The sequence below is a fragment of the Delphinapterus leucas genome, chromosome 2 (assembly GCF_059928025.1).
Source record: "Delphinapterus leucas isolate spDelLeu-1000000601 "Yukka" chromosome 2, BTC_Dleu_Yukka2, whole genome shotgun sequence".
In the NCBI taxonomy this organism is placed as follows: domain Eukaryota; kingdom Metazoa; phylum Chordata; class Mammalia; order Artiodactyla; family Monodontidae; genus Delphinapterus; species Delphinapterus leucas.
In genome coordinates this window covers 119352826-119368760 of record NC_143130.1, presented here as the reverse complement: position 1 = coordinate 119368760, position 15935 = coordinate 119352826, and the positions used below count along the sequence as shown (strand labels likewise).

At 37.5% G+C, this 15935-nt stretch overlaps 1 protein-coding gene across 7 annotated transcripts in view; it reads left to right on the top strand.

The window, feature by feature from the left end:
* Positions 1-14070, top strand: part of MBIP (MAP3K12 binding inhibitory protein 1) — a 40728-nt gene extending 26658 nt beyond the window's left edge. For 2 of the 7 annotated variants that reach the window (XM_089907617.1, XM_089907615.1), the window contains exon 10: positions 7988-14066. In XM_089907617.1, coding sequence (XP_089763743.1) covers positions 7988-8095 — 108 coding nt within the window. In that variant the 3' untranslated portion in view covers positions 8096-14066. Of the gene's footprint in view, positions 1-7987 lie in introns of all 7 variants that reach the window. The other 5 variants (XM_089907619.1, XM_089907618.1, XM_089907616.1 and 2 more) reach the window with 5 other exon arrangements.
* Positions 14071-15935: the final 1865 nt, after the last annotated feature.

Here is a 15935-nt window from a genome sequence, read left to right as displayed (position 1 = left end):
AATGTTGATTCTTCCCATCCAAGAACATGGTATATCTCTCCATCTATTTGTATCATCTTTAATTTCTTTCATCAGTGTCTTATAATTTTCTGCATACAGGTCTTTTGTCTCCTTAGGTAGGTTTATTCCTAGATATTTTATTCTTTTTGTTGCAATGGTAAATGGGAGTGTTTTCTTGATTTCACTTTCAGATTTCTCATCATTAGTGTATAGGAATGCAAGAGATTTCTGTGCATTAATATTGTATCCTGCAACTTTACCAAATTCATTGATTAGCCCTAGTAGTTTTCTGGTAGCATCTTTAGGATTCTCTATGTATAGTATCATGTCATCTGCAAACAGTGACAGCTTTACTTCTTTTCTGATTTGGATTCCTTTTATTTCCTTTTCTTCTCTGATTGCTGTGGCTAAAACTTCCAAAACTATATTGAATAAGAGTGGTGAGAGTGGGCAGCCTTGTCTTGTTCGTGATCTTAGTGGAAATGTTTTCAGTTTTTCACCATTGAGGATGATGTTGGCTGTGGGTTTGTCATATATGGCCTTTATTATGTTGAGGAAAGTTCCCTCTATGCCTACTTTCTGCAGGGTTTTTCTCATAAATGGGTGTTGAATTTTGTCAAAAGCTTTCTCTGCATCTATTGAGATGATCATATGGTTTTTATCCTTCAATTTGTTAATATGGTTTATCACATTGATTGATTTGCGTACATTGAAGAATCCTTGCATTCTTGGAATAAACCCCACTTGATCATGGTGTATGATCCTTTTAATGTGCTGTTGGATTCTGTTTGCTAGTATTTTGTTGAGGATTTTTGCATCTATGTTCATCAGTGATATTGGCCTGTAGTTTTCTTTCTTTGTGACATTCTTATCTGGTTTTGGTATCAAGGTGATGGTGGCCTCCTAGAATGAATTTGGGAGTGTTCCTCCCTCTGCTATATTTTGGAAGAGTTTGAGAAGGATAGGTGTTTGCTCTTCTCTAAATGTTTGATAGAATTTACCTGTGAAGCCATCTGGTCCTGGGCTTTTGTTTGTTGGAAGATTTTTAATCACAGTTTCAATTTCAGTGCTTGTGATTGGTCTGTTCATATATTCTATTTCTTCCTGATTCAGTCTTGGCAGGTTGTGAACTTCTAAGAATTTGTCCATTTCTTCCAGGTTGTCCATTTTATTGGCATATAGTTGCTTGTAGTAATCTCTGATGATCTTTTGTATTTCTGCAGTGTCAGTTGTTACTTCTCCTTTTTCATTTCTAATTCTATTGATTTGAGTCTTCTCCCTTTTTTTCTTGATGAGCCTGGCTAATGGTTTATCTATTTTGTTTATCTTCTCAAAGAACCAGCTTTTAGTTTTATTGATCTTTGCTATCATTTCCTTCATTTCTTTTTCATTTATTTGTGCTCTGATCTCAATGATTTCTTTCCTTCTGCTAATTTGGGGGTTTTTTGTTCTTCTTTCTCTAGTTGCTTTAGGTGTAAGGTTAGGTTGTTTATTTGAGTTGTTTCTTGTTTCTTGAGGTAGGATTGTATTGCTATAAACTTCCCTCTTAGAACTGCTTTTGCTGCATCCCATAGGTTTTGGGTTGTCGTGTTTTCATTGTCATTTGTTTCTGGGTGTTTTTTGATTTTGTCTTTGATTTCTTCAGTGATTTCTTGGTTATTTAGTAGTGTATTGTTTAGCCTCCATGTGTTTGTATTTTTTACAGATTTTTTCCTGTAATTGATACCTAGTTTTATACCGTGGTGGTCAGAAACGATAGTTGATATGACTTCAATTTTCTTAAATTTACCAAGGCTTGATTTGTGACCCAAGATATGATCTATCCTGGAGAATGTTCTATGAGCACTTGAGAAGAAAGTGTATTCTGTTGTTTTTGGGTGGAATGTCCTAGAAATATCAGTTAAGTCCATCTTGTTTAATGTATCATTTAACGCTTGTGTTTCCTTATTTATTTTCATTTTGGATGATCTGTCCATTGGTAAAAATTGGGTGTTAAAGTCCCCTACTATTATTTTGTTACCATCGATTTCCCCTTTTTGGCTGTTAGCATTTGTCTTATGTATTGAGGTGCTCCTATGTTGGGTGTATAAATATGTACAATTGTTATATCTTCTTCTTGGATCGATCCCTTGATCATTATGTAGTGTCCTTCTTTGTCTCTTGTAATAGTCTTTATTTTAAAGTCTATTTTGTCTAATACGAGAATTGCTGCTCCAGCTCTGTTTGTTTTCCATTTGCATGGAATATCTTTTTCCATCCCCTCACTTTCAGTCTGTATGTGTCCCTAGGTCTGAAGTGGGTCTCTTGTAGACAGCATATGTATGGGTCTTGTTCTTGTATCCATTTACCCAGTGTATGTCTTTTGGTTGGAGTATTTAATCCATTTACATTTAAGGTTATTATCGATATGTATGTTCCTATGACCATTTTCTTAATTGCTTTGAGTTTAGTATCGTAGGTCTTTTCCTTCTCTTGTGTTTCCTGCCTAGAGGAGTTCCTTTAGCATTTGTTGTAGAGATGGGTTGGTGGTGCTGAATTCTCTTAACTTTTGCTTGTCTGTAAAGCCTTCGATTTCCCCTTCAAATCTGAATGAGATCCTTGCTGGGTAGAGTAATCTTGGTTGTAGGTTTTTCCCTTTCATAGCTTTAAATATGTCCTGCCACAGCCTTTGGCTTGCAGAGTTTCTCCTGAAAGATCAGTTGTTAACCTTATGGGGATTCCCTTGTATGTTATTTGTTGTTTTTTTCATTGCTGCTTTTAATATTTTTCCTTTGTAGTTAATTTTTGATAGTTTGATTAATATGTGTCTTGGCGTCTTTCTCCTTGGATTTATCCTGTATGAGACTCTCTGCGCTTCCTGGACTTGACTGGCTATTTCCTTTCCCATATTAGGGAAGTTTTCAACTATAATCTCTTCAAATATTTTCTCAGTGTCTTTCTTTTTCTCTTTTTCTTCTGGGACCCCTATAATTCGAGTGTTGGTGTGTTTAATGTTGTCCCAGAGGTCTCTGAGACTGTCCTCAATTCTTTTCATTCTTTTTTCTTTATTCTGCTCTGCACTAGTTATTTCCACTCTTTTATCTTCCAGGTCACTTACCTGTTTTGCCTCAGTTAACCTGCTATTGATTCCTTCTAGAGAATTTTAAATTTCATTTATTCTGCTGTTCATCATTGTTTGCTCTTTAGTTCTTCTAGTTCCTTGTTAAACGTTTCTTGTATTTTCTCCATTCTATTTCCAAGATTTTGAATCATCTTTGCTATCATTATGCTGAATTCTTTTTCAGGTAGATTTCCTCTTCGTTTGTTTGGTCTGGTGGGTTTTACCTTGCTTCTTCATCTGCTCTGTGTTTCTCTGTCTTCTCATTTTGCTCAATTTACTGTGTTTGGGGGTCTCCTTTTCACAGGCTGCAGGTTTGTAGTTTCCGTTGTTTTTGGTCTCTGCCCCCATTCGCTAAGTTTGGTTCAGTGGGTTGTGTAAGCTTCCTGGTGGAGGGGACTGGTGCCTGTTTTCTGTTGGATGAGGCTGGATCTTGTCTTTCTGGTGGGCAGAAGTACATCTGGTGATGTGTTTTGGGGTGTCTGTGAACTTATTATGATTTTAGGCAGCCTCTCTGCTAATGGGTGGTGGTGTTTTCCTGTCTTGCTAGTTGTTTGGCATGGGTTGTCCAGCACTGGAGCTTGCTGGTCGTTGAGTGGAGCTGGGTCTTAGTGTTGAGATGGAGATCTCTGGGAGAGCTCTCGCTGATTTATATTATGTGGGACCAGGGTGTCTCTGATGGACCAATGTCTTGAACTCGGCTCTCCCACCTTAGAGGCACAGGTCTGACACCTGCTCAGAGCACCAAGACCCTGTCAGCCTCACCGCTGCTAGTTTTGGAGGGTCTCCTGCATGGGTGGGGGGCAGTTGTTGCTCACCACAGGGACACGGACACTGGCAGCAGAAGTACTGGGAAGTAGTCCTTGGCTTTAGCCTTCCTGGAGTCTGTCATTTTCCCCACCAAAAAAAACCTGTCTTTTTTCCATTGTGTATTCTTACCTCCCTGGTCTGTAGATCAATTGACCATAGGTGCATTGGTTTATTTCTGAGTTCTCTGTTCTTTTCCATTGATCTATTTGTCTGTTTTTTTGCCAGTACAGAGCTGTGTTGGTTATTGTAGCTTTTGAGTATAGTTTGAAGTCTGGAAGTATTATACCTCCAGCTTTGTTCTTTTCCTTCAGGAGAGCTTTGGCAATTCTGGATCTTTTGTGTTTGCATGTAACTTTTAGGTTTATGTGTTAGGTCTGTGAAAAGTGTCATAGGTATTTTGATGGAGATTGCATTAAATCTGTAGATTGCTTGGGAAGTATGGCCATTTTATCAGCATATAGGTCTTTCACCTCCTTGGTTAAGTTATTCCTAGGTTTTTTTTGTTTTGGATTTTTTGTTTTCGACATGGTTTTATATGGGCCTTTTAAAATTTTTTTCTGATATTTCATTATTAGTGTAAAGACATGCAGTAGATTTCTTTATATTAATCTCATATCCTGCTACCTTACTGAATTCATTATCAGTTCCAATAGTTTTTGTGTGGAGACTTTAGGGTTCTCTACGTAGAGTACCATGTCATCTGCAAATAGTGACAGTTCTAATTCTTCACTTCCAATCTGGATACCTTTTATTTCTTTTTCTTGTCTGATTGCTGTGGTAGGACTTCTAATAGTATGTTGAATGGAAGTGGTAAGAGTAGGCATCAGTGGCTCGTTCCTGAATTTAGCTGGAAGGCTTTGAGCTTTTCACCCTTGAATATTCTGTTGGCTGTGGGTTTGTCATAAATGCCCTTTATTATGGTGAGATGTTTTCACTTTGTGAGTTTTTATCATGAGTAGATGTTGAATTTTTTCAAATGCTTTTTCTGCATCTATTGAGATGATCATGTGTTGTCTTTCCTTTTGTTAATGTGGTGTATCACATTGATTTGCATATGTTGAACCATCCTTGTGACTGTGGTATGAATCCCACTTGATCATGGTGCATGATCCTTTGAAGGTATTGTTGGATTCGGTTTGCTAATATTTTGTTGAGGCTTTTGCATCCTATATTTGTTAGAAATATTGGCCAGTAATTTTCTTATTTTATAGTGTCTTTTTCTGGCTTTGGTATCAGGGTGATGGTGGCCTCATAGAATGAATTTGGGAGAGTTCCCTCCTCTTTGAGAAGGATAGGTATGAGTTCTTCTTTCTGTGTTTGGTAGAATTCCCTGGTGAATCCATTTGGTCCTGGACTTCTGTTTGCAGGGAGTTTTTTTTTTTTAATTAGAGATTCTATTTCACTTTTAGTGATTGGTCTGTTCAAATTATCTGTTTCCTCTTGACTCAGTTTTGGCAGGCTGTGTTTCTAGAACCTTGTCCGTTTCTTCTAGTTTGTCCAATTTGTTGGCATATAACTGTTCGTAGTATTTGGTATCAGTTGTTATATCTCTTCATTTCGTATTTTGTTTGGGTCCTCTTTTTCTTGGGGAACCTGGCTTGAGGTTTGTTGATTTTGTTCGTCTTTTAAAAAAACCACCTCTTGGTTTTATTGATATTTTGTATTTTTGTTTGACCTCTTTTATTTATTTCCTCTCATCTTGATTATTTCCTGCCTTCTGTTGACTTTGGGTTTTGTTTGTTCTTTTCCTAATTATTTTAGCTGGTACGTTAGGTTGTTAAGGATTTTTCTTTCTTGAGGAAGGCCTATATCCCTATGAACTTCCCTCTTAGAACTGCTTTTGTTGCATCCCATAGATCTTGTAAAGTTGTGTTTTTTTCATTTCTGTTTGTCTTGGTATTTTCTGATTTCTTTGATTTCATCATTCATCCACTGGTTTTTTAGTGCATGTTTTTTTATTCTCCTTTTCCTGTTTTTGTCTCTGTGGTTGATTTCTCGTTTCATACCATTTTCAGTAAAAAAAAGATACTTGAAATAATTTCTGTCCTCTTAAATTTGTTGTGGCTTGTTTTGTGACCTTATGGTCTAGCCTAGAGAACATTCCACGCATGCTTGAAAAGAATGTGTATTCTGGGTTTTTTGGATGTAGCATCCTGTAGAAATCAATTAAGTCCAACTGGTATATTGTGTCATTTAGTACCTCTGTTGCCTTACTGATTTCCGGTCTGGATGAGCTGTCCTTTGATGTCAGTGGGCTGTTAAAGTCTCCTAGCATTATAGTCAACTTCTCCTTTTATGTCTGTTAGTATTTGTTTTATATATTTTACTTAACTGTTTCTTCTAAATTCATAGAGGCAGAAAGTTATCTACTGTGGTCTTCTTGAAGGATTGTTTCCTTGAAGGATTGTTTCTATGTGGGGACATTTCTGTGTAAACTGTATCCAGTGTCTTTGGTGCAAGGGATGGTTTTAGTATGGATGACAGCCATGTCTTGCCTCTGGGTGTGCTGGCCATTATCCCCTTAATAGGGGATGTGGTTGGTGTTGGAGTATCTAAAGCCTGTGCAGGGTGTGAGGCAGGGCTTTCTCTCTGCTGTTGCTGTCACCGCCCTGTCAAGGGTGGGGTCTATTTCACAGTTGTTGTAGAAGCCCAGAGGGTTGGGTTAGATCAGGCTTCTTTGCCCTTGAGTGTGTGCCCTGCCCCAAGGAGGTGATTGCTGAAGCAAGTGAGGCCCAGTGCAGTCAGAGAGTACCTATGCACTGCCTGTGTAGGTGTTTGTGGTTCTGCTTAGAAGCAGCCCAAGGCTACATGTTTTCCTCTACTGTATTTGTCCCGGATCTAGTGCAAAGGTATGGCATGGAGGAGTGTTGTGACTGCAGGAATTGAGGTGGCTGCACTGCTGCCTGAGATCTGGGCTGCCTCTGTGGCAGTCTTCTCTTAGAATCTAGCACTAAGCTGCAGTGTGGACTGGACATTCCAGGGCACTCTCGCTAGGAGACAAACCACTGTGTTCCTGAGTGCTCTGACAAGGGCTGCCCCTGCCCCACCCGGATCATGCTCTAGGCACCCTGTTCTGTCTCTGCATCGCTAGACCAAGTCTTTTCCCAGTGTTCGGTTGGCCCAGATCTCTCAGTCTGTGGTGTGGAGTGACCAGGGCCGGGGGTGTACACCCCTTCGGATTGGGAAGTGCAATGAGGCAGCACCCACCAGTGCAAGGCTCCCTCCACCCTGATGAGTGGGAAGCCAGCACACGTACTCCTCCTGGGTAGAGTCTAGGTTTCTCCAGCCCTTCTCTCTGCCCCAGTGGATTTCCTAGCAGGCAAGGGCACTTCTCACCCCTGTGCAGGACCCCAGGACTGGAATTCAGGATTGTGGCCTAACCTGCTTGCTCCCCAATGCCAGGGTCCACCCATGCAAACCTTCTCTTCCTTACATATTCCTCCCAGGGGCACAGGTCCTGACCTGATGTGTTTTATTTTCTGTTGTACCTGGTTTTGTAGAGATCTTCCTTGCAGCTTTGGTTGTACAGTTCTTCTGCCAGGTTCCAGTTAGTTTTCCATGAGAACTGTTCCACATGTAGATGTTTTTTGATGTGTTTGTGTGGGGAGGTGAGCTCCACATCCTCCTCCGCTGCCATCTTGATCCCCCTCTCCTTATTTTTTTTTGATTGTAAAATTTTGAGTATATTTGAGAGTATCCATTTTTTCCAGGAGGGGTAGTTGATTGCAGTTAATCTATCAAAAGAGAATTTCTAGTTATTTTAAGCAAACTAGTCCTAAATACTTTTTTTTTTACTATTGATTATGAGAATAGTCAGTTGAAAAAGTTTTTACAATCCTTTCAAAAAGTATAAAAGTTCCAGGAGAGCTTAGTCATTAGAAAAGCAAAAGTAAGAAATATTTAAGTCTTGTTATTTTATGCCTTTAAATTTATAGTATAGTCAACATTAATATATAGTTCAGTTTTTAAATTCTCATGAGAAAAGGGTATTTACCATGCTTTTGGATATTTTATATATTTATGGTACATTTAGAACTTTATCTGCATTAAGATACTTCAGCAATTTGTTATTGTTTACAGCAGAACTATTCACTGGCTGAACTTGATGAGAAAATTAGTGCCCTCAAGCAAGCTCTGCTCAGAAAATCAAGAGAAGCAGAATCTATGGTGACGCATCACCTTCCATGAAAAACTCCTCTGTTGTCAGTCATTTTACTTTTTTAGATATGTGTGTATAACTTACTTACATAGCCATTTAATTAATTGCAGTGTATTAATGTAGACTTCCCTCTGAAAGCAAGGTTTATTTTCATGTGAGTCCACTTTGCAGCAAGCAATCTTCAAATATTCCAGTGTACTTTAAAATAGTTAATGCATTGAAAATAGCAATGTTGGAATTTATTCCCTTCTGTTTTAAAGGAGGTATTTTGGAAATTGAAAAACTTAATTTGAAAGTACATCTTCATGTGTATGTGTGTGTTTACCACAGAAAGGAAGATTTATTTTGAATAGTGATATTTAAGAAGACTTTATATTTGTAACATTGATACTAACCAGTTTTAGTTTAAACCAGTACTTTGTACATAATAGGCATTCAATAAAAATTTGAAGTGAGTTTTAAATGATGCATATATTCTTTTCCAAGTGTCAGTTTAATCTAAATAGTAGATCATACCTTTTATCCCCTTAGACTGTGTGACCTTAACAAGTTACTTAATCTATTTCCTTATCTGTAAAATGTAGGATAATATTGAAATCATACATGTACAGCTTTTGAAACTGGCCTAAAAGAAGTGCTTAGTAAACGTTAGCTATTATTACTATTGACTAAAACCAAGTGTGTCTTTGGAAAGTTGTTACAACTTATATAGTCCCTCTCCCTTGAGAGCCTCACCTTTTTGGAGTGCCCCAGTTTTATATTAGGCAGTACATATATTTCCATAGTTGCAAACTAAACATTTAAAAGATGCAGCTACTACTCACACACTTATGGTCAATTAATCTATGACTGACATAGGAGGCAAGAATATACAACAGAGAAAAGACAGTCTCTTCAACAAGTGGTGCTGGGAAAACTGGACAGCTACATGGAAAAGAATGAAATTAGAACATTCCCTCACGCAATATACAAAAGTAAACTCAAAATGGTTAAAAGGCCTAAATATAAGACATGAAACCATAAAACTCCTCTGAGAACATAGGTGAAACAGTCTTTGACATAAATTGTAGCAATATTTTCTTGGATCAGTCTCCCAATACAGAAGAAATAAAAGCGAAAATAAACACATGGGACCTAATTAAACTTGTAAGTTTTGCATAGCAAAGAAAGCCATCAACAAAAAGACAACATACAGAATGGGAGAAGATACTTGCAAACGATGCGACTGACAAGGGGTTAATATTCAAACTATTTAAACAGCTCATAGAACTCTATCAAAAAAACCCAATCCAATCAAAAAATGGGCAGAAGACTTGAATAGACATTTTTCCGAAGGCAGAGATGGGTAACAGGCACATGAAAAGATACTCAACATCATTTCTCAGCTAACTACCAGAGAAATGCAAATCAAAACTACAATGAGGTATCACTTTACACCGGTCAGAATGGCCAGCATCAAAAAATCTACAAACAATAAATGATGGAGAGGGTGTGGAGAAAAGGGAACCCTCATACACTGTTGGTTGGGATGTAAATTGGTGCAGCACTGGGGAGGTTCCTTAAAAAACTAAAAATAGAACTGCCATATGATCCAGTAATTCCTCTCCTGGGTATATATCCAGAGGAAACAGAAACACTAATTTAAAAAGATTCATGCACCCTAATGATTATAGCAGCACTATTTACAATAGCCCAAAATGGAACCAACCTAAGTGCCCATCAACAGATGATTGGCTTAAGAAGATGTGGTAGATATACACAGTGGACTATGACCTGGCCATAAAAATGAAATAACTGCCATTTGCAGCAACACGGGTGGACCTAGAGAATATCATGCTTAGTGAAGTCGAACAGAGAAAGACAACTACTCATGACATCGCTTACATGTGGAATCTAAAAAAATACAAATGAATGTAATATGCAAAACACAAACAGACTCACAGACCTAGAAAACACCTGCCGTCATCAAAGGTGAGGGGGAAGTGAGGAGGGACAAATTAGGGGTATGGCATTAACAGAAACTATGTGTAAAATAGATAAGCAACAAGGATTTACTGTATAGCACAGGGAATTATACCCACTATCTTGTAATAATCTATATTGGAATATAATCTGCAAAAATAATCACTTCTGTACACCTGGAACACAATATTATAAATCCACTATACTGCAGTAAAAAAAAAAGTTTTTTTTAAAGCAGGTATAATCAAGGAGCAGATGTTTAGCTCAATAATTGTTTGGTTGCAAGAATCAGAAATCTACCTAAAATAGCTTGTAAAGCAGAATTGTTAAAAAGCATCAGAAATCTGGAATTTAATTGCAGGAAGTATAGCTTGACAGTGTGGCATCCAGAAGGTTACCAGTGGTTCGGTTTGTCTCTTTCTCTGTGTCTCTAGCTGCCTCTGGCTCTGTCTAGTTCTGTCTCTGTCCCCTACCCTCCTTGTTTTCTGCTCTCCCTCTCCCTCTGTGTCTCTTTGCCTCTGTCTTCCTCATTCTTTTTCTCTTACACATAAGCATCTATGCATCTGCTTTATTCTCTCTCTGTGAACTGGTTTCTCTGAAGGCCTCTTCATTTCTGCTTCCTCACATGGGTGACATGTTAGCCCTGTCTCCATCACCTTGGCTTGTTCATGCCTTTGAACTTCCATGGTGCACACTCTGAACCCAGCTCTATAGAGCCTCGCAACTCCATTGACCCTTGCTTGCTTACCTGTCTTTGTATCTTAGTTCAAGTCCTTCAGAGACTGAATCTCAATGTCATCAGGGGTCTCAGTTAGTTGTGGCCAGGATGATGGGGCAGGACCTCTTCATAGGAATATATACTGTACACACAGTCTTGTACCATGTTTGTGGAATCCTTGAAAATGGGGTCACCTGGTAAAAAAAAAAATGGGACTTTAAAATCATTCCCAAGAACGGCATGTGGACAAGTTGTTTCCACTAATGTCTTACCACTATATTTCTTCTCTGCAGAACAAACTTATCCTTCAAGATAATCTTGCCTAATGTCATCCAGTATTATAGGTACAGCAACAAATGTCTGCCTTCAGTCTCTATCCAGTGCTTGTAACCACTATCCTGATAGAATGACCTCTGGGTTTATTGGCACATTGTACTACGATCACATCAGCAATACAGTAGGAAAAACCTCAACAAAAATTATCGATTAGAAAAGGAGGATGACTTAGAGGTGGGGAAGAAACCTAGAAAACAGGATCATATACTGGTCACTAGTCTGCCCCTAAATAAATACCACAAATCTGTTTCTTGGCTGTTAGCAGTAGAATATGTTCCTAAGTCATGTCTGACAGTCCTAGGATCTGGCCATTAGAAGGATTTCCTTTTTCTGTTATCCTTCAGACTTACTCTTCTGAAGGACATTAGAGAGTCCTCCTCTCTACAGTAAGTAATGTCTGGTGCCAGCATCATTTTCTGCTTGAGTCGGAGCCTCCAGAAGAGGCCGTTGGCGTGAGTTGGTGTAGTTGCTTGTTTAAGACAGGTTCTTCTGGTGATAACTACCCAGTATTTCAGTGGGCTTTCAATCATTGTCTTTCTTGAGTGCATCACTGACTAAAAGGTGATGCCAAGAATTTCTGGGGTGGGCCGGGGGAGCGAATAAGCTTGCTCTCTTAATCACCAGGCCACCTAATGACCATTCCTTCAGGACTTTTGTTATTCAGCTCTTCTCAGACCCCATTATTCTTAATGGCTCTGTCCTCAAGAGAATAAAGGAGGAAAGGTGACTTGAAAGAGGATTGTAGGACAGGAAGCACTTCTTCCCTAGACTGCCCTTAAAAATCCCTCCCCTCCACAGGTTACATTCCAATCTAGGGACGTGTTTTACTAGGGTTTGGAAATTGGGGGCTGGGGGTGATAGGCATGTTCATCCTGTGGAAAAGGGCTGAGCTTCCCCAACTAGTCCAGCTATCATCCTTTCAACTGCTAGGCTCCTGAGCCCTGAGCTTTTCCAAATTCATGAATAATATCCGGATCTTACCTTCAACGATCTCAGCAGAAAAGAATTCCCTTTATGAAACATAGATATGTAATTTCCTGCTTTTTCCTATTTACTTTTAGCCCGACAACCTGGTACAGAAAACTCGTTGCCACTGACTTTTTAAATTATGTCCAAAGGGAATTAACACATTCCTACATTTCCACATTTGATTACTTAAATCTGAAGCTTTGGCTTTAGTGACATGTGGCTTGGGCCCAAGAGACTTTGGGCAGTTGTTTAAGTATTTTGCCACCTCTTACCTCTATGCCACCCGTTTTCTATGGAATTGGGAATTCTCTCTTTCACCCCTGCCTTCACCCCATCCCTCTGCCTTGACTCCATGGCTAGTTCTACATAGAGCCTATTACAATCCTATTCCTGGCACTGATTTCCGTTTTAGGGATTTCTTGTTTCCAAGAAACAGAAAACCAATTCTGACTTAAGTAAAGGGGTGTTGTTATAAAGAACGTGAATAATTCAAATTGCAGGAAGTTCAGCCAGGATTGGTTACCCTCTTGCCCGCACTGGGGCATGTTGTCTGGATTCTGCCTACCTGCTTCACTCTGTTTGTAGCTTGGCTTCTCTGAAAGATGTCTTCTTTCCTGCCTCTTTGCAGTTTGATTTTGCTCGAGACTTTGGGCTCCATGGTGCTGTTAGCTTAGACGTAAGCCCTTTGGTTCCGGTGTCCCGTGTTTGTTTCTTACGATTCAAAATCTGGAAAAAGAGGAACTCATATTCTCAACTTGGGTCAGCTGTCCACACTTGGGCCAGTTATCTTTGGCTTGAGTGTTAGGATCTAGAAGAACAAAAATAGCCAACTTGCCCAGCACTATGGGGAGAGAAAGCATGGGCTGGGAACTCTGCCCCTGTGATCTCTGCCGCTTTATAAAGTTTTTAGTTCTTTAAGAAGTACTGTTTTGCCTGTTACTTCAACTGAAAACGTTTTATGATTATTAACCCTAGAGATACCATCTGGGTCCACTGGACAAAATTTTCGTTTTTGTTTCGTTTTGAGCAACTATTTATAAGGATTGATTTCATGACTTTTACTTTTTCTTAATATTCTCCCAGGGATAAAGAGAAAATCTGCTTTTTAAAAATATAATAAAATTCATTATATCTTTCAATCCCTATGCATGTCCATTGGACCTTTTATAACTCTAAGATACATTATGGAATCTCAGTGACTTAATTTTATTCAATTTTTCCTACATCTTTTGAGATATTTCATTAGCTCAGGAATTATTTAATCATTACTAATTAATTATACCCATGTAATTATTTTACAATAAATGATCACTATTACTTCATCCTTAGTTTTCATATCGTATTGCTCCCAGTATTAACATCATCTTTTGAGAAGGTATAAAATTCTGGAAAGACACCAGCTTTTGAGTCTTTCTTTTTTTTTAAAAGGCTTTCAATGAGTAGTACAGTTGAGAGTTTAGAATTTTTCATTTTGACCATAATGGCAAGTAGGAGAACATTAACAGAGGAATTTTCACAATTATTAAGAGAATCAGAAGGTGAATGCAAAGAGAGGACAGTCTAGATCCTAATGATGCTGATGAAACTGATCATGTAGGGAAAAACCTCAGACCATGAGTCTTCAGGTGCATATTCTAAATGAGTTTTCTCAAACTCAAGAATGGATGAGTGAACCATACATTTCTAAGGACAACAAGCAAATATGGTATTCTCATCCACTTACTCAACAGGAAGCGCTTCATCATGCAATATTTTACGACAAGGACCTGGACCATCTAATTTTGCTAAGTAGATAGTTTGGCAGTATTCTTTCACCTTTTATGATGTTTAGCCACCAAAATTTACTTGACGTAGTTCCTAAGTGAAATATGCTGAAGACAGGTATGTACACAAATGTGATTGAAAGTAAATAAATGATGTAGAAATGAAAAAATTACTGGATTTATTCTAATTTGTACTTTTAAATCAAAAAATTAAAATGTTTTCCAATCATTGCCATCCTTCTTCAAAAAATTATGTCAAAGTTTTTTAAAGTATTGCATTTTGGTAATGCACATGCAAGAAGAACCAGAGTAATGATAAGCCAGAACCTAATAGAAACGTATTTGAAATCTGGAGTCACAATTAACAAGATGGATATATTCCAGGTTCATGCATGGCAGGTAATGAGCCGTTAGTTACCTTCAACTGACATTACTCATTTCAAGTATATATAACTTCAAAGCCAAAAAAAAAAATGAAATAAAAATTGTGTTTACTGTGTTAAAATTCTTTTTAAAGTTTTAAATTAGGCTATTCCTTTATACTTATGTAAATTATTCATAATATGACTTAAAATATATAGTTTTAAATTTTAAGATTAATGGACACAGATGGTAATGGTATTTTTCCTGGTATATTGAGAATTAAGATATATTTTTAAAATATGAAGAGCTTTATAAAATTCATATGCCAATATTAATTTTATAATAGTAGCAAAGTAAAAAAATTATCATGTATTTAGGCAAGATAAAATCACTTTTCCAAGATTTTTTTTTAATGGTTTCAAGAAATTTAAAGACATGAGGTCACTTCCCCATGCAGTTTCTCTAGGAAACTTTAGTCAAGAGGAATGAATAAAATTGTGAGAAAATCCTTGGGTTGCAAAATATTCACATGCTCCTGCTTTTTAAAAAAGTAAACATTTAAGTTGCTTTCTCTACGTAAAAAGTTGGTATACTTTCAAAAACAACCCATCGTTGTAGGACAAAATGCTTCAAATGTTCTTTACTCATTTTTTATAACTTGTAGTCTTGGTAAGCACAGAACTGTCTGAGAAATTTATTTCATTATAAGTACTATTTTCTTGTCTAAATGGCCTTCCTGGGATGACCTTAATCTACACTGCTATAAATCACTAGGAAATAGAAAAATTTTCCAAGTTATTAAAATTAAAAGTTTGAATATTAATATGTTTAGACTATCATACAGGAGTTAAGTTAATAATAGATCTTTGCCATTCCAGAACTGTGAAATTAGCCCCCTTTTAAAAAAGTATGAACTATTTCAAACATACAGAAAAGTACAGACAATAATATATCAAACAATCATTTCCCATCATCCCACATTAACAGGTGTTAACATTTGCCATTCTTACTTCAAGTTTTTACTTTTAAAGAAATAGGCCAAGTGGAGATACAGTGAAAATCAATCTCCCTCTCTCAGAGGGAACCACAATCCTGAAGTTGGTATGCATCATTTTCATGCATTTTTTTAGTAGTTTTGTTTTTAACATGTTATTTTAATTGTATCCTACTTAAAACTTGCTACTTTTCACTGAACACAGTTTTTGAGTTTTAACCATATTGATTTATGTATATTTACTTTACCTATTTTAACTGTTACTTAATATTTCAAATGTATGAATAAACTAGAGTTTCTATGCTCATTTCCCAAACGAGGGACATTTAAGTTATTTCCACTCTTTTTACTTCTTGGCTGGTACCCTGAAGTACAGGTGGTAGCCTCTGGAGTGGGTAGATTTCCAAAACACATAGCTTCCAACCTTGGAAAACAAGCTACCCTAGAGATTTTCTGGAAATGTAATTTTAAAACAGGGATGCAAATTAACCAGTCATTTAATACAGATAGAACCAGATATTTCAAACGTTAGATATGAAAGTTTAACCAAGCATAAAATGTATGCTCAGTTTTTAACTGTGAAAATTCTGTTTCTTTCCTGTATCATCTCAGTTGATTTAAACATTTAAGGCTTAATAGCATGGGAAGTATGCTTTAAAATTCACTGTTGCTAAAGAACTTCAGCGTTCACGTGGCAGCCTATTAAATAGCTGCCATTCACCACCCTTTAGTCCCCCTTGTTCTTGGAACCGTGATCTCATTTT